The sequence below is a fragment of the Vipera ursinii genome (genome assembly GCF_947247035.1).
Source record: "Vipera ursinii genome assembly, chromosome: 7".
Lineage (NCBI taxonomy): Eukaryota > Metazoa > Chordata > Lepidosauria > Squamata > Viperidae > Vipera > Vipera ursinii.
Window position 1 is genome coordinate 25,566,338 of NC_139521.1, and position 26,684 is coordinate 25,593,021.

At 39.3% G+C, this 26,684-nt stretch overlaps 1 protein-coding gene across 3 annotated transcripts in view; it reads right to left on the minus strand.

Annotated features, from left to right (window-relative positions):
- NEK1 (NIMA related kinase 1) overlaps window positions 1-26,684 on the minus strand; it is a 100,869-nt gene that overhangs the window by 14,470 nt on the left and 59,715 nt on the right. For all 3 annotated transcript variants that reach the window (XM_083367276.1, XM_083367275.1, XM_083367274.1), the window contains 7 exons: window positions 26,359-26,587; window positions 18,868-19,020; window positions 13,871-14,038; window positions 12,893-13,007; window positions 12,690-12,793; window positions 10,480-10,691; window positions 4,550-4,701 (listed from right to left, as the gene is read on the minus strand). In XM_083367276.1, the coding sequence (XP_083223402.1) occupies window positions 4,550-4,701; window positions 10,480-10,691; window positions 12,690-12,793; window positions 12,893-13,007; window positions 13,871-14,038; window positions 18,868-19,020; window positions 26,359-26,587 (1,133 nt within the window). The remainder of the gene's footprint in view (window positions 1-4,549; window positions 4,702-10,479; window positions 10,692-12,689; window positions 12,794-12,892; window positions 13,008-13,870; window positions 14,039-18,867; window positions 19,021-26,358; window positions 26,588-26,684) is intronic.

The following is a 26,684-nucleotide window of genomic DNA, read 5'->3' on the forward strand; positions in this document are numbered from 1 at the left end:
GAGATAAGGGAAATTTTGGTCACCTAATATAAAATATTTGGAAATCAATTGAAAATAAGAATTCTGAGATAATAAGATATTACCAGAAAAAGAGAGGGAGTATTTGAGCTTTTAAAAATTAGACCTAAACAAAAAAATATGTATATTACTGATTTATTGGTTAACACAGACAATACATATAATGGTTTTGATTTACTAGAGGGTATACTGTATTATTAATTAGATGGTTTAATATGGTGGAAAATAGATAACTTTTAGAAAGAGAATAAGACTATATTCAAATAGATGTGTAATTAAAATATTAGATTTTGTTATGAAAAGGGAAAAAGGAAGAAGTTGAGATAAGGGAAACTTTGGTTACGTAAAGCTTGGGAATTATAAATACCAAATATTAATTTGAATATTGACGGGAAATTAAAGCTTGGGAAGAAAGCAATAACAGGACATTGATTGTATATAAGGACTGAATGCAAACACAATTAAGATATGTATAAGCTAGACTTCCGGTGGCGACGCGATGCCGAAGACAGCTGTTTTCGGGCTGCCCGCTCCGCAGCTGTGTTTTTCCATCGTAAACAGCGCCGATCAGCTGTTTAGATGGATTTGAAGCCCCCTCCTCGGGAGAAGAGGAGGGGGTGAGGCCCCAGGTAGGGGTTGAGCTCTCTGGGGCCGCCTGAGCTGAGAGCTTGGGCGGCTGAAGGATGAGCCCCCCCGAAGCCTGGGTTGCTCCGAGCTGCGCAGCGCCTCTGCTCTGGGATTATTGGAGCAGAGCCAGGCGTTAGCAACCACCCCTGCCAAATGGAAATACTTTTGATTATCAAGAAGCAGGCAGAGCGGTACAGGAGGTCAAGGTGAAGTGGAATCTTTATTTTTACTCTCTAGCTCAATGGATTTTATAGCTTCAAAGTGAAAGTGAGTAATAAGTGAAAGTGGGGGAAGATGGCGGCTAAAACTTCTAAAGCTCTTCGGAATGTGGGGTCTTCCCTGGTGCAAGAGACCTCATTGCAAGCTTTGTTTCCTCCTGCATCTCCCCCGGCATTGACGCTTAAGGATTTACAAGACGCTCTTGGAAAGCATGTACAATTGATGTCTGATATGATGGATGAAAAGTTGAAAAAGCTGGAGGAGAAAATGGAGGAGAAAATGGAGAAGAAGATAGAAGAGAAGCTGAGAGCAATGAGGCGGGACATTTTGTCTAAGGTTGAATCCGTAGCTGAATGTGTGCTACAGCTGGATATAAAAGTGGAGGATCTCAGTCAAAAGAACTCTATATTAGAAGCAAAGGTATTAGAAAATGAAAATATAAGGGATAAAATGGACGAAGAATTGAGCCTTGTTCAGTATAATCAGATGCAGTATGCTATTAGAATTAGGGGTTTAAAGGAGAATGGTAAAGAAGATTTAAAGCAGCTGATTTCTGAGGCTCTGGAAGGGGTACTGGGCCAGTCAGCATCTGAAATTAAGGGAAATATGGACAAAGTTTTTCGTGTAAATTCATGGATTGCAAGACAGAAGAAGTTACCCAGAGATGTGGTGGTCTATTTTACAAAGAGAGTAACGAGAGATGAAGTTATTCAAGCTGCTTATGATACTAATTTGGTAGTGGATGAGCAAGAAGTTTTGGTTTTAAAAGAGATCCCTCCGAAGATCCTAAGGAGAAGGAAAGATTTTGCATTTTTGGTACAGGAACTTAAGAAACGTGATATTAAGTTTAGATGGGAGATTCCAGTTGGATTGGTGGCGACGTATGAAGGTAAAAGACATCGTTTGGTTACTGTGGCTCAGGCACGTGATTTTTATAGTAATGTGTTAAAAGCAACCCCCCTATCATTTTTGGAAGCTGCAAAAGGATACGGCGGGGGAAAGCCTCAAGATGTTACAGATAGACAGACAGAGGACAATGGTGTTGGAGGGGATCAAGTCACAGTTTCATCGGTTGCTGCAGGAGGCCAGAAGAGGACGCGTGCCGCCCTAAGAAGAGCGAGACGAGAGCAAGAGCAAGATCAGCAGAAAGTTATGGAATCTCCAAAGCGTGCTTACAGTGAAGATGTGAGAGAGGAGCGGTCTAAAGAAGTTTTGGGGGTCATGACAGAGGTGCTCCAAAAGTTTTGGGGCGTTAAGATTGCTGATTAATTTTTAGATTAGAATGTCAATGGAGTAAAATTATTATAGAGGAGAAAGAAGGTTTTTTTTCCTTTTTTTTTCCTTTTTGTTAATATTTTACACAATTTAAGATTGCTTGCTAGAAAAGTATATTAGGGTAATGGATTTAAAGTATGTGTTGAACTAAGAATGGGTATGTAAGCTCCTAATTAATAACAAGTTGTCTTAGAGATTGCCTAAATCTTTTTTTTTTTATATATTCTTTGTATTTGAACTTTTATTTGAATTTAAGGATGATTTGGAACTGTGAGACATTTGGTGTGATACATGCAAGAACTATTTTTGATCGTAGTTTAGTTTGGTTGGAGATTATTAAGACTAACAGAGATAGGCGCTTTTGGCGTGTAACTGAGAAATTGTTTGGAAATTAGAGAAAGGTGGGAGAATGTAAATAGCAGGTGAAAGGTTTTTTTTGTTTTTTTTCTTTTCTTTTTTCTTTTTCTTTCTTTTTTTTGAAATTAATATGAATAAGGACTGGGATTAAGAAAATTTATTTTGAGCAAAGCTTTTTTTCTGTTTTCCTCTTTTTTTTTCTCTACTTTATTTGTAATGTTAATATTGTTTGTATTCATTTTATATGAGCTAGAGAGAGATAGAATTTATAGTTTATTGTTGATAACATAAGGGTGTCTATGTTTGTTTTTTGATTTTATGCCCTGTATTTAGCTCTGGGAAGTCGGGGGGGGGGGAGGGAGTGGGGGGGAGGGATAGAGAGGGTTGGATAGGGGTGGGGGAGGGGGGATTAAAGTTAAAATGTATTGTAAAACTTTTTAAATAAAAAAAAAGATATGTATAAGCTAAAATTGATAAATGTAACAAAGATGTTTTTACTTAGTTGATAACAATAAGAACTGTATTAGCCTAATATGAGATAGTAGATATTAAGGGGAAAAGAGAGGAAATATTTGATGTTGTAACTTGAAATTTATACTAAAGATGTATGTATGTTATTGAACTATTGATTAACCCAGTCACCATGTTGCTTTTTAAATACTTGATTGTAAAATTAGAAAAACTAATAAAATATTATAAAAATATGTTTTAACTAACTGTTGGATTAAATTCAGATGATTGTTTTGCTTTTGTGTTGTTTTGAATCCTCATTTTATATGATTTATATTTGCCAGCTCAATAATTTTCTGTACTTTTATGCATATCCCAGAGTGTGCCAGAGGAAATAATTTCTCTTAAGATTTTTTGTGGTTTAGAATAAATTGAAATCTCATTCCAATTTCTCTATAGTATTTTTTAAAATAAAAATGTGTAACAGACCCATTACCATCTGATGTTCTTCCTAAAGTAGTGGAGGTTCTTTTGTTAATTCTCTTTTAAAGTTGCTGTTTTGATTGGAATAGGTCTTCATTTATCAGCTACAAAAGGTATGTTGACATTTTAAAGGTTACATGTTAATTACCTGTTACCTGCCAGTTACCAGAAAGACAGCACAAGTTCTGACAGCCCTAACTCTCACACCATTTTTAGGGGATGGATGCCATGGAAGGAGACCTTTGGTAAGAATGACCAAGCCAGGATATCAAAGTTCAAGTGGATCCAGGATATGAAGACTCAGAAGGCTGAGGGGGAGGGGCAGGCAGGGAAGACCTTCAGCCTTATAACCTATAATAGGGGTGTAAAACTGCCGGCCACAGGCCGGACGCCTCATGCCGAAACTGTGCCCACCCCATTGCCAGCAATGGAAAAAAAGTCACGAAAAGTCGCAACACGTCACATGACGTTGTGAGTTTGACACCCCTGACCTAAAAGCTCAGCAAGCCCTGCTATCATTGCTAATGAAGATAACAAAATGCATAAATGAAAACTTGTTATAGTGTCTAAGTCTGTAGACATTCTGCCTGTTTCTCAAAATCTTTTGTGTTCACTTAAAGAATGTCTTTTGCAGCAAAAGACATTCAGTTTCCTTTCTCTATTGGTAATCACTCTTCTTTTATTTTGTCAATAAAACACTTTAAAGTATTCTACAATTAGTGATGAATAATTTCCATCAGGTGCATTAACACTTAACGCACTGTAAAGAAATAAAAAATAGTTATTTTTGCATTTTTATTACTTTTCAAAGTATGTTCTGAACTGTTTTCCCTTCCTGATAAAAGACACCAACATGCCACAGCATAACCTAGACTTCTCTAAGCTGGTTCTCCTCAAACATACTGGGGACCAAGCACCGGGACAAAAGAGGCACTGAGCATGCTAGTTGGGACCTCTGGAAGCTGCAGTCCCAGCCCTTTGAAGAGTACCAGACTGGGATAGTAAACAGCTCATTTTTTAAAAAAATTACCTTTTATTAATACTGTCATTTGTTTTAATTCTCATGAACATTTTGGCAAACACATTCTCTAAATACTTTTAATGAAGTAGAATAGCTCACATTTCTTCAGAATCTGAATGTTCTTTAATTGGTACATCTTCCACATCATCAATTTCAAGATTCTCTTGATTTTGGACATCAGCAACACTGGGAACATCAACTAATGTTCTATATAATTTTGAAAGATCTGGAAGAGAACACGTCCTCAGCAACTGAAATGAAATAATGCATTACATGAATAGATTAAATAAAAAGCAAAGCTTATAACAAGATAACATAGTACCTTAATCAAGATTTGAATATAAAATATTGTAATAAAGTAAATTTATCTTTATTTCTCTATCTCTAAGAATGAAGCAATTATATTGTTTGGCAATGAGAAGTTATAAGTTGTTAATAGAATTGTTGTTGTTAGCTGCGAAGTCGTGTCTGACCCATCGCGACCCTATGGACAACGTTCCTCCCGGCCTTCCTGTCCTCTACCATCTTCTGGAGTCCATTTAAGCTCACGCCTACTGCTTCAGTGACTCCATCCGGCCACCTCATTCTCTGTCGTCCCCTTCTTCTATTGCCCTCCATCTTTCCCAGCATTAGGCTCTTTTCCAGTGAGTCCTTCCTTCTCATTAGGTGGCCAACGTATTTGAGTTTAAGCTTCAGGATCTGGCCTTCTAAAGAGCACTCAGGGTTGATCTCCTCTAGGACTGAGCGGTTTGATCACCTTGCAGACCAAGGGACTCGCAGGAGTCTTCTCCAGCACCACAGTTCAAAGGCCTCAATTCTTTGGCGCTCAGCCTATTTTAAGGTCCAACTTTCACTGCCATACATTGCAACTGGGAAGACCATAGCCTTGACTATACGCACTTTTGTTGACAGGGTGATGTCTCTGCTTTTTAGTGTGCTGTCTAGATTTGCCATGGCTTGCCTCCCGAGGAGAAAGCGTCTTTTAATTTCTTGGCTACAGTCCCCTTCTGCAGTGATCTTGGAGCCCAGGAAAATAAAATCTGTCACTACCTCCATTTCTTCCCCATCTATTTGCCAGGAATTGAGAGGGCCAGATGCCATGATCTTGGTTTTCTTAATGTTAAGTTTCAACCCAAGTTTTGCACTCTCCTTCTTCACCCGCAACAAAAGGCTCTCTAGTTCTTCTTCACTTTCTGCCATTAGAGTGGTATCGTCTGCATATCTTAGCTTATTGATATTTCTTCCGGCAATCTTAATTCCAACTTTTGATTCATCTAGCCCTGCCTTTCTCATGATGTGCTCTGCATATAAGTTAAATAGGCAGGGTGACAGTATACAGCCTTACCGGACTCCTTTCCCAATTTTGAACCAATCAGTGCTTCTTTTTTTTTTTTTATTGAAGTTTTATAAAATACAATTTTCCTTTAAAAAAAAACCCCCCCTTCCCCCTCCCTCCTCCCCTCCCTAGCTCCCCCCTATCTCCCCCCCTCCCCCTCCCCCTCCCCCTCCCCTACCTCCCCCCCTCCACTTCCCCTCCTCCCCCCTCCCCCCCCCGACTTCCCAGAGCAAAATACAAGGTATATATCTAAAAGGCAATCATAATCAATCATATACTAACAATTATAAACTCTAAAATCCATCACTCTCTAGCTTGTATATAGTAAACCAATCCTTAATAATACTAAATATATATAAAAAACTAAAATAAAAAAAACTAGCATCATTCCCATCTATGTTCTTCCACAATTCACTATTACCTTAACATATTCTCATTTGCACATTAATAAATAGTTCTTACACAAATTAACCCACATTAACCCACAAAACTTTCTTCCTCTTCCTCTGTAGTAAGTTGTCCATTAATTAATATTTTGTGGAAGTTCCATAGATTTCTACTGGTCTTATTTTTTTTCTTTTTTGAGCGTTTTAAGGCAGCACGCGTCACCCTCTGTTCTCTAAGATCATCCAAAAGAGTTGCAGCTTGAACTCCTCCTGTACCCTTCTCGTCTATCTGTGCATCTTCATCCTCTTGATGTTCTCCTTCTCCAGATCCCTCTGCAGCTTCCAGAAGTGTTGACGGGGTTACTTCCAAGACATTATTATAAAAATCATGCGCTTGCTTCACATTACTCAAACAGTATCTTTTGCCATCATACATGAAGCTCAACCCAACTGGGATCTCCCATCTGAACCTTATATCTCTTTGCTTGAGCTCTTGCACAAGAAATATAAAATCCTTCCTTCTCTTTAAAATCTTTGGAGGAATTTCTTTTAAAACCAAAACTTGTTGACCAGCAATCACAACTTTGGTATCGTAGGCAGCTTGTATAACTTCATCTCTAATTTCCCTTTTTACAAAATAAACCACCACATCTCTAGGCAACTTTCTCTGTTTAGCAATCCACGAATTCACACGGAACACTTTGTCCATACCTTGTTTTAATTCAGATGCTGGATGGTTCAATACTCCCTCAAAAGCCTCAGAAACCAGCTGCTTTAAATCTTCCTTAATATTCTCTTTTAGGCCTCTAATTCTCACAGCAAACTGCATCTGGTAAAATTGGGCCAAGCTCTGTTCACTGTCAATTTTGTCTTTTAAATCTTCAATTTCCAATACTTTTGCTTCTAATAAAGCATTCTTTTGAATCAAGTCTTGCACTTGATCATCCAGCACCTCCACACATTTAGCAACTTTTTGCACTGAGGACAAAATGTCTACCTTCATTTCTCTAAGTTTCTGTTCCATCCTTTCTTCCATTCTCTGCTCCAATTTCTCCAATTTCTCCTCCATCTGTAGAAATTTAACACCCATTGACTCCAAAATTAACTGGGTATGTTTTTCAAGATCCTTCGATGTCAATACATCAGGAGAATGCAACGCCTGCAACAATGATTGTTGTTGCACCGGAGAATTTCCAGCACTCCGAAAAGTTCTAGGGAGGGGTTTCGCCGCCATCTTTTACTTACAATTGTGACGCACTTTCACTTTAAGTTTTAAGCAAAGTCCATCAAGCTTGAGAGTAAAATAAAATCTTCTTCATCTCTTCATCTTTCCCTCTTGTACTGCTCTGCCTGCTCTTTCCCTTTCATAGTCTCTCCTTCAAGCAGGGATGGTCGCAGACGCCTGGCTCTGCTCCATAAAGTCCGGAGCAGAGACGCTGGTCAGCTGGGAGCAGCCCAGGCTATGGGGGAGTTCAAGCCTTCGGCCGCCCAAGCTCCAAGCTCAGGCGGCCCCGGCGAACTCAACCCCAACCTGGGGGCTCACCCCCTCCTCTTCTCCCGAGGAGGGGGCTTCAGATTCGCCCGAACAGCTGATCGGCGCTGTTTCGGGCGAAAAAACACCAGCTGAGCCGCGGGCAGCCCGGGAAGGCTCCCTCCGTCGCCGCGGAGCCACCGGAAGTCAACCAATCAGTGCTTCTGTGTCCAGTTCTCACTGTTGCTTCTTGGCCCACATATAGGTTTCTCAAGAGACAAGTAAGATGGTCTGGTACGCCCATCTCTTTAAGAACTTGCCACAGTTTGTTATGATCCACACAATCAAATGCTTTAGCATAGTCAATGAAGTAGAAGTAGATGTTTTTCTGGAACTCTCTAGCTTTCTCCATGATCCAGCATATGTTGGCAATTGGATCTCTAGTTCCTCTGCCTCTTCGAAATCCTGCCTGTACTTCTGGTAGTTCTTGATCCACATACTGCTGGAGTCTAGCTTGTAGGATTTTAAGCATAACTTTACTAGCATGAGAAATGAGTGCAATGATGCGATAGTTTGAATATTCTTTGGCACTGTCTTTCTTTGGAATTGGAAAGTAAACTGATCTTTTCCAATCCTGTGGCCACTGTTGAGTTTTCCAAATTTGCTGACAAATTGAGTGTAGCACTTTTATTGCATCGTCTTTTAAGATTTTGAACAGCTCAGCTGGAATATTGTCACCTCCACTAGCTTTGTTGTTGCTCAGCTTTTCTAAGGCCCACTTCACTTCACATTCTAGGATGTCTGGCTCGAGGTCAGCGACCACCTCATTGTGATTATCAGGGACGTTAAGTGCTTTTCCCTACTTTTTTTCAGTTTAAGCCTAAACTTTGCAACGAGAAGCTCATGGTCTGAGCCACAGTCCACTCCTGGTCTTGTTTTTACTGACTGTATAGACCTTCTCCATCTTTGGCTGCAGAGCACACAGTCAATCTGATTTCTGTGTTGACCGTCTGGTGATGTCCATGTGTAGAGCCGTCTCTTGGGTTGTTGGAAAAGAGAGTTTGCTATGACCATCGTATTCTCTTGACAAAATTCTATCAGCCTGTGCCCTACTTCATTTTGTACTCCAAGGCCAAATTGCCTGTTATTCCGGTTATCTTTTGGCTTCCTACTTTAGCATTCCAATCCTCCATGATGATAAGAACATCATTTTTTGGTGTTAGTTCTTTAAGGTGCTGTAGGGCTTCATAGAGCCAGTCAATTTCATCCTCTTCAGCACGGTGGTTGGGGCACAGACTTGGACTACTGTAATATTGAATGGTTTGCCTTGGATTTGAACTGAGATCATTCTGTCATTTTGAGGATTGTATCCCAGTATTGTTTTTCCTACTCTTTTATTGACTATGAAGGCTACTCCATTTCTTCTGAGGGATTCTTGCCCGCAGTAGTATAACTGATGCTCATCTGAATTAAATTCACCCATTCCTGTCCATTTTAGTTTGCTGATACCTAAGATGTCGATGTTCAGTCTTGTCATCTCTTGTTTGACCACGTCCAGCTTTCCTTGATTCATGGATCTTACATTCCAGGTTCCTATGGAGAAAAAATCTTTACAGCATCGGACTTTCCTTTCACCACCAGACACATCCACAGCTGAGCGTCCTTTCAGCTTTGGCCCAGTCGCTTCATTCTTTCTGGCGCTACTAGTAATAGCCCTCTGCTCTTCCCCAGTAGCATATTGGACGCCTTCCGACCTGAGGGGCTCATCTTCCAGCGTCATATCGTTTTGCCTTTTGGTACTGTCCATAGGGTTTTCATGGCAAAGAAACTGGAGTGGATTGTCATTTCCTTCTCCAGTGGATCACGTTTTGTCAGAACTCTCTGCTATGACCTTTCTGTCTTGGGTGGCTCTGCATGGCATAGCTCATAGCTTCATTGAATTACACAAGGCCCCTTCACCACAACAAGGCAGTAATCCATGAAGGGGGTTAATAGAATAGGTTAAACTATCAGTTTTATAACAAAACTGATTTTTTCTCATTATGTAATAAAGGTTTATAACACTATATAATGTAATATATTGTTTATCATGCAATAAACATAACTTTTCACAACTCTTAAATAAAATTTCTATTTCAAACATAATTTCCCAGAATGCCATCTGTTTCCAACATTACAAAAAGTATTGTTTTAATATGAAAATTTTTTAATGTAATTCTTGTATTATACAACAGTAGCCCTGAACCTTTTGGCACCAAGGACTGGTTTTGTGGAAGACATTTTTTTCCACGGGTGGGATGGGGGTGGGGAATGGTTTTGCTTTTGTTCCTTGCCCGTAGCTCAATTCCAGCCCAGTTCCTAATGGGCCACAGACTGATACCAGTCTGTGTCCCAGGAGTTGGAAACCCCTGCTTTACAGATTGTCAGCTATAATAATTTTATAATTATTTTGAAAAAATGCTGTATCTACTAGCAAATCAATCTATACATGTATGTGCAAACTGAGAAGCTGGAAAGTCATAAGCTTATAGAATAACTGAAACCCAGCATTTTATATTAGCTTATTCATAAAATAATATATGTTTGCTTTCAGTTATAGGATTTAGATCAGGGGTCTCCAACCCCTGGTCCGTGGATCAGTACCAGGCCATGGCATGCCAGTAACTAATCCGCACAAATAAGCAAAGCCCCATCCGCGAGATGCAGGAAGCATACAAAACCACGCACCCTCCAGTCCGTGGAAAAACCTTTCTCTATGGAACCGGTCGCTGGTGCCCAAAGGTTTGGGGACCTCTGACTTAAGATTGTGAAAGATATTAAAGATTTTAACACTTGCCTTTGGGTTGTTTGCATCAAACAGGCCTGTAGAAAGCCCTATCAACACTGAATTTTTGCCTTTTGTTTTCTCTGGTGATACAGAGCATGACCTTGTTGGAAGAGAATCTTCAAAGGAAGACTGTGCTGAAATAACTGAAAAAGCTACTTGTCTTGCTTGGTGTTCCTGGACCTTCTGAAAAAAGGGTTCAGGTAGGGCAGGGCTGTTGGTTTCTGGTATGATAAAGACCAAATTATTTTACAAATACATATACAATAGTAACAGTTTAAGAGCTCCAATTAAATAAAAGAAGGACATGATTCAGACATTTGAAGTAATGTTATATTTAGCAAGCATTTTAGAATTAAAATATGAATACACTGTTATTAAAACAATGCATCAGCATTCCCTGCCTATCTGAAATAATCTTTTTTCAAGTTGTCAGTTAACTTCAGTAATTTTATATTCAAGTCATTAAATTTTATCTACCTAATGAATGTTAAGAAATTCTATCAATCAAATTTGGTTCTTTCTAATTCTTGACTGTTTCTACTGCAGCACTGTTGAAACAAGAATTGCTGCTCAGCTCAAGAGAAATAATTACCAGTACCAAGTTTTGGGCTTATTACATCTGACAGCCATACAGAAAGAACAAAAGCAGGTAAAGTCTATTCTAAAAGACTGCTCAACTAGATTCTTTCTCTCCTTGTTATCAGTATTGCTATTATCAACTATCCTGTGTAAGATTCCAAATTTAGTTTACATAATATTTATTGCATTATTTATAATTTCTAATAGCACTTCAAGTACTTAAGACAGACTTTTTACAAACACCTCTTTTAAAGATATCTTATCAAAATCTTAATACAATATTTTCATTGTAACTACAGTAGATTTCTAGAATTAATTTTTAAAATTTGTGCTTAACTCATAATTCCTTGAAATTAAACAATAAAAAATAACTGTCCTCCACACCACTACAGACTATGAAAATCTATGTGAGAAAATTGAGATTTTTCAGCAGGATAAATGGCAAAAGGAAGACTTCTCTCAGTCATCACATGATCTCTTTTCTGTGTCATCTGAATTTTTTTCTTCCTAAATCCTTGTACTGATCAGAGAAAATCAGATTTAAAGACAAGATTCTGCTGACAGTTCTGTTCCTTAAGAACATTCGGATCGCAAGAGTTTATTTTCAAGAAAGTGGATTTTATTACACAGGTTTCCTATTTATATTGAAACAACATAGAAAAAAATAATGTGGGTTTGGCTGGCCCCAACTAGCATTCTGAAAAGTCTTTACACCTGGTTGTAATCTACGTATGCGGGTCAGAAAATGATTGTTAAGCATGCAAATGTTTTCTCATCTGCCACTGTATTATTATGTTTTATTACTTTTCTAATATTGTTAGCTGCCTAGATTTGCTGAAGATCGGTTGCCGTATAAATGTACTTAAATAAATATCCAGACACATCCAATCCAGTTCCTTTTTACCTAAAGATTTAAGGCCTAAGGATTTCAATTAGTTTATGTAAGGATGTCTAATGGCCCACCATATTCCCTTCCAGAAGGAACACTTTAAATGTGAGGAGTCTTTGGTGCTCTCTGAGCTTGGATGTTTTCTTGCAGATGTTTCATTACTCAAACTAGGTAACATCATCAGTGCTACTCACCCTCATTTCAATCCTGAGCTACAAATATTCTCCTTTATTGGTACTTTAAATGTGTCTTGTGTGCATGCATATGTATTGCGTATATGCATAAAGATCAATTAGTCTATGAGAAGCTCATACTGCAAAATACATTATCATCATCTTCTGGGCAGCTTACAATATAAAACAATATCATAATAACAGTAAACAATAGATATAGCATTACAATTAACAGAGAATTATCTAAATTAACTAAGGTGAGGGAATCTTCACGTCTTCATTTCTAGGAAAGCATTTGGGCATTAAATAAATCCATAAATGTTCCTACAAGATAGAAATATTAGATGACTACTGCCCAATGATCACCAGTCCTCTAATAACATAAAGGTAAATAGGGATCATGAATATATTCTCAGTGCTTTTGTGACTAGTTCTTCCCTACAATCTAACTATTTTGGGAAAATTCTCTAATAGCATCCATTTTACCACTATACCCACAAGTGTTCTGAAATTTCCAAATGTATCAATCAGTTCAAAAATGTGGGGGAGTTTTGCTTTAAACAACTGCAGGTGCTGACCTACTGATGGTTCATCATGGATTGGCATTTTTTTATGAATTCCATCTTCTATAGCAAGATCTTTGTTGTCGTCATAGTGACAATTATCAGTATGAACTTCTGACCTGTGGGAGCATCACAACCATGGGAAAAAAGCAAATAGTTTATTATTAGTTTGCAAAAATTGGTTTTCAAATGGAAGCAGTTAAAATATGGGGACTTACATTGTTTCCTTTTCTTTTCCTTCATTAATCCACACTTCAGCAACAGGAAATATATCTGTTTGACATTTGTTTCTTTGGGTTTCTTCTAGAAATTCTGCTTCCAAATCATCTGATTCTGTGGGGAAAAGTTTTAGCTCTTCTGAAGATGTTTACACACAGCAAATTAAGTAGGAGGGCATAAATTGTTTTGAAATATTATGCATGACTATCATTTAAATTTTTTAACAGCACTCAAAAATAGCATTAGTAAGTTATAACCACTCAAGTCTTATTTAAAAATGCCATATGAAATGTTATTAAATTCTTCTGTGTTACACATTTCAGTTATGGCTGATTGAATGATTTAACTACATATAGTCCTCAAGTTACGACTAGTTGCTTAGCAACCATTCAAATTCACAACAGACCTCTCACTCTATTTATGATTCAGTTCCAAAGTCCCAACAGCCAGCCCCCTCCAGTCAAATGATCGTATTTTGAGTACTTAGCACATTTATGACTGTTTGCAGTATCATGGAATCAAGGCAGTTATTTACAAAGCTTTTGCCAGCTAGTTCCTATTTTTGAAGAAAATGCCTCACAACAAATGACTGCCACATTCTCTTAACAACTACCACAAAAAAGGTAGTGAAATGGGGTTGGTCATTGGGTGACTCACTTTATGATCATCACAGATAAGGCTGTTATGGTCGTAACTTGAGGACTACCTGTAACAGAATTTGTCAACCAGCCCAACGCACTGACGCCCTGGGCAGTTTACAATAAGAACAGAAACAAGACAGAAGAATAAAAATATAAGAAATAAATATAATTATAATGCTCTTGTACAATCAATCAGGACAAAAGGTATGCTGGAATAAAACAGATGGATTGTAAGGTTTCATACAAGTATCAAATTGTCAAGCTTCTTTAATGTACTTTTCTTGCTTGATTAGAATAATATGTTTAAATATAAAATTGAGAATTGGCAAGACATACCTTCCATCAGAGTAGGTTCAGGTAATAAATGGGCTAATTCAGATCCATGAAGCCTTGCTTTTGCCATATTCTCATTATTATCAGCTTCAATAGATGATTTTCCTTCAACAGAAGTTACTGCTCTAGTAACATTGCTTTTTCCTACTGTTAAAGTTGTCTTTGACACTTCTAAAGAAAAACAACATTATCATTTTTTAAATTCCATTTATATCCCGCCCTTCTCCGAAACATACTTACTGAATTCCTTCCAGCAATTATTAAATGTAGCACTCAGCATTCAAAAACTGTATTTTTAATCCATGTTATTTAAAAAACATAAAAAACTGTACTGCAATTGTATAAAAAAACAGATATTATCCCACCTTGGAATTTAAAAGAAATTCTCAAGTCTCTATTAAATAAAAATGAATATCTTTAATTAACTAAGGTATAACTTCTGATCTAGTTGCTACTTTTTAAGAATAAATTTAATAGCAAACACATTTTTCATTCATTTAAAATCCAGAAATCAAAATCAGTTTAACAGTTAACACTCTGGACAAAAACAGTAATTTTTGACTTCCAGTTTGTGTTGCGGCGAGATGGGACGGAGGTAGGCAGGATTCTGCCTTCCGCACCTGATTTTGCCCTGCTGGGAGCCCTAAAAAGGGCCTAAAATCACCCCAAAGAGGCAATGAAGAGGGGTGCCTTGTTGATCACAGAGAGACAGCAGTCTTTCTGTTAGATCCAAGGAAAACCCTCCAAACTGGCAGGGGAAAGACCAGCTATATTCCTTTGGCCGGCCATTAGCTGCTGACAACCGAAGAAGAAAAAAGCACTACTTAATATTCGTAAACAGCATGTTTGGAACTGGGTGAGAATATAGATCCTTTCTTTATTATTTTACAACTGAATTTCCTGGGAAAGGCTCCCAAGAAGCTAAAACCCTTGGGAGTGGAAAAGAGTGGAAAATGGACTTTGAATGACATCTAATGGTGGATTTGTGTAAAGCACTATTCCTAGCTTGAGAGAACAGCTGGTAATAAAGGAAAATATTTTAGCATACTCATCACCCTGACCTTCTTGGATTATAAATACCTACTGAGCTTGGACTTTTAACTTCAAGAGCTAGTGGGAGAGAAAGAAAAATTTGACCTTGCACTATGCCTGGCTGGGAGAGACTTTTCAGCTGTTTTCAGAGTAGTTGAACATTTTGAACACTTTGTGGATTACAACCTTCCCTGATTGACAATTTTTGGATACTTGAGACAAAGGACCACTATAAAATATTGCTTTCAGGACTGAACCTATACTCTGGAATCTATTGAATTATAAAGGATACATATAAAGATCAGAAAACTAGAGGAAACTTTGATCTACTCTTACTGAGACTTGTGATACTAAAGGATCTCCAGGAACGATGCCTCAAGAAAAAACAAACACTTTTCAGAAGGAAATATATTCTATGTTACAACTAATTCATCAAACAATTGTTGAATGCAAAGAGGGCATAAAAAGAAATCATAATGAGACTAAAAACAATATAAACAAGCAAATCTCCAAACTAAACCTACTAGAAAGTTCCCAGATAATGACTACAAAATATGAACAAATAATCCAGAAATCAGATGAAACAGAGGAAATGGATTTAGAGATGGAAGAGCTAAAAGAAGGGAAATATAAATGACTATGTACAAACAAAATATTCAAAGACATAGTTGTAACAATGAAAATGCAAAAGACCTTTTACCCCTTAGGCCTGCAAAATATATCTGATGGCAAGGAAGATTTTTAAAAAGGGAATACAGAGCTATTAAGGAAAATGTCACAACTTGGGAGACAGTGAATGAAAAGAGAAATGGAGGGAGAAAGGAACTGGGAGTTGTTTAAGGAATATAAATGGGCAGAATCCCCCCCACAAAAAAACCCCCATTACCTAAATTGTCTTCCTCATGCCAAGCAATTTTTGCAAAAATGGAAAGAAAATTCCTGGGTGATCTAATTGCCCTGACTTGGAAAGTGATTTGGCAAAGAAAGAATAATTAGACTTTTATAATGAAAGATATAATTTAGAATTAAGATAGCATTTTTCTTCTTCTCTTTTTTTGGATTCGGGAAACATGAAGATAAGAGGATTTGAATAAAACTTTTAGCTATATAAATGTAATTAATATTGAGAAAATCATAACTGATAAAGGTATTTCAAATACTGATGGGAAATCAAACCTTAATAAGAGCACGAAAAGCAGGATATTAATGAATTGACATTATTGATTTATGAATTGATATTATTATTTGTATATTAGTAAAATATGATGAAGATGCTTATATTTAACTTTGTATACATTAACAGTACCAAAAATTGTAATGGTGTAAGGGGAAAATGGAAAAAATATGGGGAAGAAAGGAGGATCAGGGAAAAAATACTGGACTGTGTAGTATTGAACAGATTTATATTGAAGAAGTTAATCTTAAATATGATGAAGATGCTTATACAGTATTTAACTTTGTATACATTAACAGTACCAAAAATTGTTGTTTACTAACAACTAAGGACTGTAATATTTAAAAATTAATAAAACTTTTATTAAAAAACAGTAGTTTTGCTTTTTACTTAAGTTCTGGGAGGTGTATACTACACTATTTCTTGGGGAAAGCATTCATCCCTGGATCCATGCAAGAAAGTACCCCCCCCCCAAAACACACACACATGCTAAGATAGCTAAACTTCCGGCAATGAGGACATCTTCCAAAGGACCTCTCCTGCAATCTAGGAACCCAGGCAGGTTCAAGGTTGAAAAAGTGGTTGCTTAAGTAGGCTTTAAGCCATTTAAGGTTTTAAAGGTCAACATCAATCTCTTAAACTACAGTAGTAGTCAACTTACAAACATGGTTTTAGTGAACGTTCAAAGTTACAATGGCACTGAAAAAAGTAACTTATAATCATTTTTCACATTTACAACTGTTGCAGCATCTCCATGGTCACATGATCAAAAATTTTATTGCAGTTGCAGTGTCCAGTGTCATGTGATCAGCTTTTGTAAACTTCTGACATGCAAAATCAATGGAGAAGCCAGATTCACTTAACAACTGTGTTACTAGCTTAACTACTGCAATGTTTCACTTAACAATTATGGCAAGAAAAGTCATAAAATGAGGCAAAACATCACTTAACAACTGTCTTGCTTAGCAACAGAAATTTGGGGCTCAATTGCGGTGATAAGTCAAGGGCTGCTTTTATGTCAAGTAGAGACCCAGAAATCTTTACATATATTTATGAATTCTGTACCTCATACTGCTTAGCACAGAGGTCCTCAATCTCTGGGTCAAGTTGGGTCATGAAGTGTTTGCAACCGGACTGTGGAAACAGTGGTGAGTGCGGCACACATGTACCTCCAAACATGAGCAGCAGGCAAGCATGTGCATGCGTGCTCCATTTGTGTGAGTGGCAGGTGTGTGTGCATGCCACTTGTGCAAATGGAGCTGCATGTGCACGTTTGCTGGCCACTCGTGTGAAACCATCCCCTCTCCCCCCTTCCTTCCCCCTGCTAGTCTGCAAGGTCAGGAAAGTTGGAGAACTCTGGCTTAGCTAATGCAATTTGTTTATTTGTGTGCTGTCCATACAGACTTGCAGGAGCTTACACAAAGATAGCAATAAAAACATCCGCATTAAGAAACTTAACAAAAACATTAATAAACAATCTAACAAGGTGCTTTGCAAACACTTTCTCGCTAAGCTTCTAACAGACAATACTTGTGAAAGTTGGCCAGAACAGAAAGGGAGTCTAAGGAAGAGTCAGGACTAACATCTCCCAGATCCAGGTAGTCATAGTTCCACTATCTCCAAGGGTCGGACACACATCCAGCCCAGAAATACGAGCATATTAAATAACACCTTATCCACATTAATCATGTACACACCTGAAAATGAGACCCAGATAACCTTGCAACATTACCTGACCCAGAAATAAAATATATATTAAGGTGGAATTTTAAAAAATTAGGTTCCATGAAATCCAAATATTTCAATGGAATCTGTAGGACTAAAATAATGGGGAAAAATACTCTCAGCAAGAAATTAAGCCTCCCTTCCCCTCCCCAACTTCTTGCAGAAAGATTTTTCTTTCTCTTAGTCACCAAGTTATACTGTAATAGAAAGATGGGGCTTCCATTTAGAAGTTACATCACTCTTGATCAGATTCCAATAATTTTTAAAATAACAATGTCAGAATCCACTCCAATCCACATCTTAAGAAAGAAAGACTCTTGGAGACAAGATTATCCAAGCAGGAACTTTTACTAAGACATAGATGATAGAGGGTATAATAGACAGGATCTGAAGAATCCCCACACAGATCAATATTTTTAAAGTGTCCCTGAGCAAACTCCACCCCTCAGTTCACTGGTCAGTTCTGGATCAGCCGAGTTCATGGAAAAAGGAGAAACATCAGTCCATTCGTAGCAGAATCAATCCCACCCCTTCACATTCCATCCGGAGAAACAAACCAGATTCCCCCACGACACCCCTTTTCTTAGTTGCTCGTAAGATGAGAGGGAGAATGCCTCTCATCGGTCTTATTGTGATGGGTAACAGGCAGGCTAAATAAACAAAAAGTTATAAAGGAAAGGAAGTGGAAACAATAAACTCCCATGTTTATTCCTTTTCCTCCTTGGGAATGGCAGAATCCAAGGGGGGGGGTGAGATTTGGGTTTGCACAGAAAAGAGTTAGAAATGAAATATAAATGGTTTCTGAGAAATAGGTTCTGTGGCACGAAAAGCTTGAAAACCCGTGTATTAGCTAATGGTTTTTAGCTTTAAAAAAACAACCTAATATGAGTTGCTATTATACAAGGCCAAAGCAGAGAAGTTTTGTGCTAGATGTTTTACTCTCTTAATAATCAAGTAAAACACACATGATTTATTTAATGTTCTGCTAACTACAATTCATAAAAAAATCAAAAATATAAGCCTTGTATGGATTTCAAAACTCCAAATAAAAGCTTTAATTTAATCTTACCACTGGTAATATTTAAGTTATCCATCAGATCAGTTTCAAGCTGTAATTCAGCTTCCCCAAGTTTCTTCAGTACAGAATCAATTGAACTATTATCCCAAACTTTTCGCTGGGGTTCAGCAACATCTAACTTAATAACTTCTCCAAATGTTTGTGCTGTAGGAAAAATTTAACAGGTTAGCCAAAATGTAGCTTTAAAAACAGTATACAGGAAGATATTTTGTTTGTACATTCAGTGAAAGCTGAGAAAGCCATCCCTGAATAACTCCGCATTATTTTTAAATTTTACATGATCCTTAAAATGAGTAAAGAGAGAGAGTATGGTGGCCTGTAAATGTATTTCTAACATATTTTTTATCAAATCAATTTTATTTAGTATAAATTAATATGAATTATAGATATGGAAACAAATTTTGTTAAAAAAGATTGATGACTATTAGCTGACAAAATATTCTATAGAACTTAAGAATAATTGTTATTTCATTTTTAAGATAAAAGAGAAAGAAAACATTTTAATGACCTAACAAATGTTACTTTTCACACATAAAGTGAACAGATGTTATAGGGGACAAAACCTAACCTCCAACACTGAAAATGAAGAGTATTAATATTTATATGCTCAGCATTAGTCTAACACTATGTAAAATAGTGAGACTCTGGACAAAATTTAAAGAGTAAACGAAATACTGACCATGTATTATGAAGATGCTTTTTAGCTTGATGCAACAAGCCATTCAACCTTATTTTCAGGCAGAGTGATCCAGATTCTTTGCCTTAAAGTATGACACTGAACTCCTCTCTCTTAGCTCCATTATTATTAAGCACAGAGAAAGATTGAACAGCAGGTTCTGGGAATGGCCAGAACTACCAACTTGTTGCGGCCAACTCACCACAGCCAACTTGCCATAGCCGATTCACCATGGCCAACTTGCTGCAAGACAACTCACCACAGGCAACTTGCCATGGGACAACTCACTCCAGAACAATTTAACAATTCTATTTAATTATTTAAAATAAATAAAAAAATTTATTTTTCTGTCGATTACATTTCATTCTGTCCCTTCTTTTGCATCCTGTAATGATTCTCTTCCACCATTTCTTTGTTATTAGTGTAACTTTTGTCCAGAAACAAGTTGTCCTGTGGCAAGTTGACCATGGCAAATTGTCCCACAGTGAGTTGGCCATGACAAATTGTGATAGATCGCTGGTTCTATACAAGTGTCATATGCCTTCAATGTATTTGCTTGCATATTACTGCTTTGCCTGTGTATTCCTTTTGGGGGATCTCCCATTCTGGTGGGAGGGGAACTGCTTGCTTGGGGAATGAATTTGCCTGGCTCTGCTCTGTCCTCTTTGAAACATTCTCCCTTCATGAGAAAGGAATGTGGCCTGAAAACATCTGCCTTATCTCCAGACAACAGAACCTGGGACCGTTGGGAAACGAAAGGGAGAGACCTTGAGATGGGCACTAAATCACTAGGTTCTCAATTCAACCAGATGATTGGACACTGGAGGGAGGAGTCTTGAATTGGCATTATGATGTAACCTTTCAAGCATAAATTTTTCAGACCTGGCTTTGCTCTATTGCTATCACTAACTCTCAACAAAAGTTCCAATGTCTGTATCAAGAGTTCTGCTTTCTAGGGAGATCTAGTTGAAGCAAACCCTTACATAAAGCAAGGTCTGCAATAGTGCCCAACCCAGAGAGGCATCCGCCCTACTGGGTGTGTGTGTCCATGATATGCCTCTGAATGGCAGCGAAACAGAAGAAACTGGGACTGAAGATTGGAGTGAGAGGGCTACCCAGGCCTGTCCCGAAGAAGACACCTCAGGTTGGCCAGAGGAAGCCACTGCCCTGGAAGACTCCACAAAACCGAGATGGTTGCTTGGTGTCGGGAAGAAAGAGGACTGGGAAGAAAGGGCCCAAAGGATAACCTTCACCCTTGGAGGTTGGAAAAAGACTTGGAAGAAAAAGACAGAGCTGCTTTCCAATGATGAAGAGATGAACAAGCAGTCAAACCAGATGGAGGGGATCCTGAAGTGAGCCATGCAGTACATGATGGAGGCTTTTGAGGACCTAAAGGGGTGACCAGAAGCAGAGGAACAATTAAAGGAGGAAGTCGAGCACAGTGAAACCGCAGTTAACGAGATGACAGGGGGGGGACGGGCTCAATGGAGACTGTGGCAGCTACCCAGGCAGCGTAGCTCCCCGGACAGCCCGGACCCCACAACATCCCAGGGATAGGACTCCCCCAGACAAGCCAAAATTGGTTCCACTGGGAGTGAAGTTTGATGGAGACACCCAACAGTTGGGGTTCTTTCTGGCTCACGTTCTCACCTACATGCAAGTGTATGGGACGACCCTGCCCAACGATGCAGCCAAGATTAGAGTCATCACCCTAACCATGGAAGGGGCTGCTGCCAGATGAATGGTGACCCTACACAACTGTGACACTACCGAGCTCTGGAAATTTAACCGGTTAATGACAACACTGAGTTGCCAGTTTGAAGACTGCTTGGCAGACCGGAAGGCCCAGGATTGCATAAAAATGGTGAAACAAAGGCATCTACCAGTAGCCGAATATACGGAGGTGTTCTGTGACTTAGTGTGCTGCCTCAACTGGCCCAAAGACATCCTGGTAAGCTGCTTCCAGGACGGACTAAACGACAACCTGTACAACGCTTGTGTGGCCCATGGAGCACCTGCACGCTTATATGACTGGTGCATCCTGGGCGGAAAAGTAGAAATTGACCAGACTCGGAACCAGAACCGCCCCAGTAAACTGGGAAAATGAAGTCAATCCGAAAGACGGGGAGAAGCAAGCAGACCCTCCATGAGCCAGCCACAATCAACCACCTGCTTCAAGTGTGACAAGGAAGGCCATCGTGCTGTAGAATGCCACAGCAAAGCTCCAGCCAAGAAAATGGACTGCTATTCCAGGGGGAAGCTGAGCAAGCCTGCTTAACGCTAGAAAAACACTGCCCTGAAAGCCATCAAGGTTGTGGAGCTCCCCTGAGCCCCAAAGGCGGAGGGTAGAGTTCTGACCCCACTGACTGACGAGTCAGGAATGTCAGGAGAGAAACTACAATGACAACCCATTGATAAGTAGGCTGATCAATCCCTTAGCCATGCTCTTAGAACTATTAGTCCCAGTCACAGGCAGGAACATGGCCCTCATTGCATTGTTGGACTCAGGGTGCACCCGATGCCTAATAAGCCCAAACCTAGTTGTAAAACTGGGGGGTTCTCCTAAAAAGACTCAAGGACTCAATTGTGTTCTGTCAGCTCAATGGGTTAGTGGCAGTGGGCATCCTGGCAAACTTTGTCACAAGCCCCTGGGATTAACCATGGGAAGCCACTCAGAGACTTTAGGTTTCATCATGGTTCCTGGCATGGAATGGCCACTGGGATTGGGGCTAACCTGGTTAAAGAAGTGGATCCCCCTGACTGGAGAGAGGGACGATTGAAGTTCCCAAAGAAGAGAACTTCTTCTCAGGGCATGCGTGTTTGTAAAGTAGGGGGCTCAAAATGGGAGTTGGTATCAGCACTGAGCTGCAGAGCAGTCCAAGAGAATACTGTGATCTAGCTGAGGTTTTCAGTGAGAAGACTTTGGATGAGCTCCCCCCTCACCAACCTATGGACTGTGCAATTGAGATCATTCCAGGAGCTAAGCTACCAGAACCAAAGTTATATTCTATGATACCCCCCTCCCCCCAGGGAGTTAGATAAGCTACAAAAGTTAATCGACAAAAACTTTGTTCAAAGTTTTATTCAACTGGCCAGACCCCGGGTGGTAGCCCGTTCTTTTCTGAGAGAAAAAGGATGGGTCTCTTTGTCTCTGCGTGGATTATACATGCTTGAACGCGGTGTCCATGGAAAAGGTGTACCCCCTGCCCCTCATGAGGGACATGTTGCCTCACTTGTTGAAAGGGAAAACTTTATTGCTCCCCAATATAAAGCTGCTGAAAACGAAAGGAGTAAATAAGCCAAAGCCCAGCCAGCAATTAAAGTGGACTTAGAATGCCAAGCTGCATTCAAAAAGCGTAAGAGACTTTTTTCTGCGGAGCCGGTGTTGAAACACCCAGACCTGGAGAAACCATTTGTAATTCATGCTGATTCCAGCAATGTAGCTCTAGGGGTAGTACTACTTCAAAAAAAACCAGAAAAGTCAGTTGCAACCCTGCGCTTACACATCCAAGAAACTGACTGACTGAGACAGAAGAGTGATGGGCTGCTTGGGAGAAGGAAGCTTATGTGGTGTGGTGGGCCCTTCTTACTTGGAGACATTTTTTGGAAGGGAGTCCCCTTCCAGGTTTGGACTGATCATAAGAATCTGGAAGCAGTAAAAAACCAGGGAATTGTCTCCGAAACAGGCATGCTGGGTCCAGCATTTCAACCAATTTAACCTCTCCATCCACTATCTACCAGGGGGAAAAAAATTCTGCCAAACGTGTTGTCAAGAATGATACAGTATAACAGTGTGAAGTCGGGGGTAGTTAAGCCTTTATTTTTCCAGTATCAATTGGCAGCCCTGGTCACAAGATCTAAAGCACCCCACCGATAGACTACGCAATGGTTGAGGAGTGGAGAGTGATGAATGGTTTGGGGGGCATAAAAACCTCTGTTCAGTGCAAGATGGATTAGCCTGGGTTGGTGGGAAGCTATATGTTCCCAACAACCAGAGACTGAAGATCATGCAAGCATGCCATGACTCAAAACTAGCACGGCATTTTGGGTTTGTAAAAATTCTTCACTTGCTTAAAAGACAATTTTGGTGGCCCTCTTTAAAAAAGGACATTGAAAATTATGTGGCCAGCTGCCATACCTGCACAGCAGTAAACCAGGGGTCCCCAACCTACAGTCTACGGCCTGGTACCGGGCCACAACCTGTTGGCCACTGGGCCATGGGAATAGGTGACAAGCCCTGCCCCACTCACGGTAGAATTGCCATGCGGGCACTAGCAGCTCCATTTGCATATGCGCAAGGATGCTAACACTGCCGGCAGTGTCACATGGGTCCACACAGCCTATTTGCACATATGCGTGGTAGCCAGTGCATGTGCCATGGGCATGTATGGCTGGTTTGAGCACACTCATGGGCCCCAGCGCACACGCCATTAGTGTGCACGGCCCACTTATGCATTTGCATGCACTAGCACTACCATCTTGTGCATGCCTGTTTGCACATGCGCGCGCAGAGTTGCAAATGTGCACATTTCCCTACTGCTCCCTTTCCTTCTAGGCTGCCAAGCTGGGGAACTCTGGGCTAAACGGAGGCAAGGAAAAACGCCTGGACTCCTACAGCCAGTATTGAGCCCTTCAGCACCCTGGAGAGAGATCTCTATGGACTTTATTGTGGAGCTATCTGAAAGTGTGGTAAACACTGTCATTTGGGTTGTTACTGATTTATTCTCCAAACAGGTCCATTTTATCCTGTGTCAAAAGATTCCAACTGCAAAAAAATTGGTTGTTCAGCATATTTATTGCATGGCACCCCACAGCACATAGTATCAGACAGGGGCATCTAATTCACCTCCAAGTTTTAGAAAGTCTTTCTGGGCCTTCTGGGTTTGGGTCAGGGTCTGTCATTTAGTCATCATCCTCAAAGGAATGGGGGGGGGGGACAGAACAAACGAACTCTGTTCTGGAACAATACCTTGTTTTATCAATTATCAACAAGATAATTGGACTGATCTGTTACTGTTTGCTGAAGTGGCCTATAATAATGTGGTGCACTCCAGTACCAGTTTCACTCCTTTCCAAATGGCTAATGGACAGACTTTCATCCCTTTGCCTGAGTTGCCTGCTAACAAACCTGACATTCCCTCCCTTAAGGAATGGGTTCATCAGTTGCAGAACATTTGTTAGGAAAGTTCTAGATGAAGCCAGGGCGGCAAATAAGGCTCATGCAGATAAAAAACGTATGGAGCCAAAGCCTTTCTGAGTTTACCTTTCCACCAGGTTTTTGCAACCATCCAAAAAGTTTGGACCAAAGTATATTAGCCCTTTCCCAATTAAGTGGATTATAAACCCTCTCATAGTGGACTTTGAATACCTTAAGAGTTTACAACAAATCCATTTGATGTTCTACTGCAGTCTGCTGAAACCCGAGGTCACGTCTCCGTTAAGGCCTGCCACTGTTCCTCCTCCACCACCAATTATGGTGGAGGGTGAGCAGCATTTTGAGATCAAGTACATTTTAGACTCTTGCAAGCATCATGGTTCTACTCACTATTTAGTTGCCTGGCAAGATCTTCCTGATTCAGAGAATGAGTGGGTTTATAAGGAACATGTTAGAGCCCCTAGGTTGCTCAAGCACCTTCATGCACACTACCCTGATAAACCTGATTGATGTGTTTGTTTTTTTCTCTTTTTCCTTCCCTATTTTTGTTTTGCAGGTGGATTTGTCGTTCTATTAGGGGGGTGTATGTCAGATTTCTTCAATGTATTTCCCTGCATATTATTGCTTTGCCTGTGTATTACTTTTGGGGGATCTCCCATTTTGGTGGGAGGGGGGCTGTTTGCTGGGGAATGTATATGTCTGACTCTGCTCTGTCCTCTTTAAATGTCCTCCTTTCATGAGAAAGGAATGTGGCCTGAAAACATCTGCTTTATCTCCAGACAACGGAGCCTGGGACCTTTGGGAAACAATAGGGAGAGAGACCTTGAGATGGGCACTAAATCACTAGGTTCTCAAAACAACCTAGCACCTATGGATTGGCTGGATTTCAGCCATAGTTGGACACTGGGGGGAGGACACCCAAATGAGCTTTATGATGTAACCTTTCAAGCGTAAATTCTTTATATCTTGTTTTGCTGTATTGCTATCACTAATTCTCAATAAAAGTTCCTTTTGAAACAATGCCTGTTTCAAGAGTTCTGCTTTCTTGGGAGATCTAGTTGAGGCAAACCCTTATATTAAGTGAGGAAACAGGTGATTTAACTAGTTACTTAAAATTCATTATAATTATAGATCACTATCAGATGGTATGATTCATGAGTATGTACAGGTTTCTCTAGATGCTCTAACAACACACTGTTGACTGTTCTTACTTTTTTGTTTTGAAAACTAGGTTATATTCTTAATAATGTCATACAGCAAGCTACAAAATGAGAGAAAGTTGGAATAGAGCTCTAGAAAAAAATAGGAAACTAGGGTAAAGAAAAATAATGAGATTAAGTTAATAGAACCATTAATAGTCTAAATAAAAATGTAAATAATGCTTACTTAATTTTACAAAGTTTTTTAAAAATGAACAGGATGAAAAGTGCCCTAGACTAAGGCAAAAAAATTGGATCATGTCTTTGCCTTATTTGAGTGGTAGGAAGGTTCACGGTTGAATACTGCAACACGTCTGATTTATTATGGATTGCAATTTGCATAATACATCTGGTGAAATATACACAATCTATGTTAAGTATTATTAGGTTACATAGTAGGATAAATATCTACATCTTACTACAAAAGCAATTCGAAAACCAAGGCAATTTACCTTCTGTTCGAGAGAAAGATTCTTCCATTGTTAGTTGTGCTAGTGGAATCACAAACTGTGCTCCTGTTTCCCATTTCTTGCGATCAGCTGTAACTGGACATATTACTACTTGTTGGTGATGATTCTCACCAGCCACAGGGATTTCAGAGATGTCTCCAGGCTCCCTTTTCTCTTTATCTTTATGTGCTTTAAGATTTTGATTCAGCCTTCGAAGTATTTCTCGTTTGTTCTAAAAACCAGAAAAATGTTTACCAAAAAAATAAACCTTGCCCCAAAGAGGACAAAATATTGTTAATCTCTCCCATACGTTATTTACAAAATAAGTT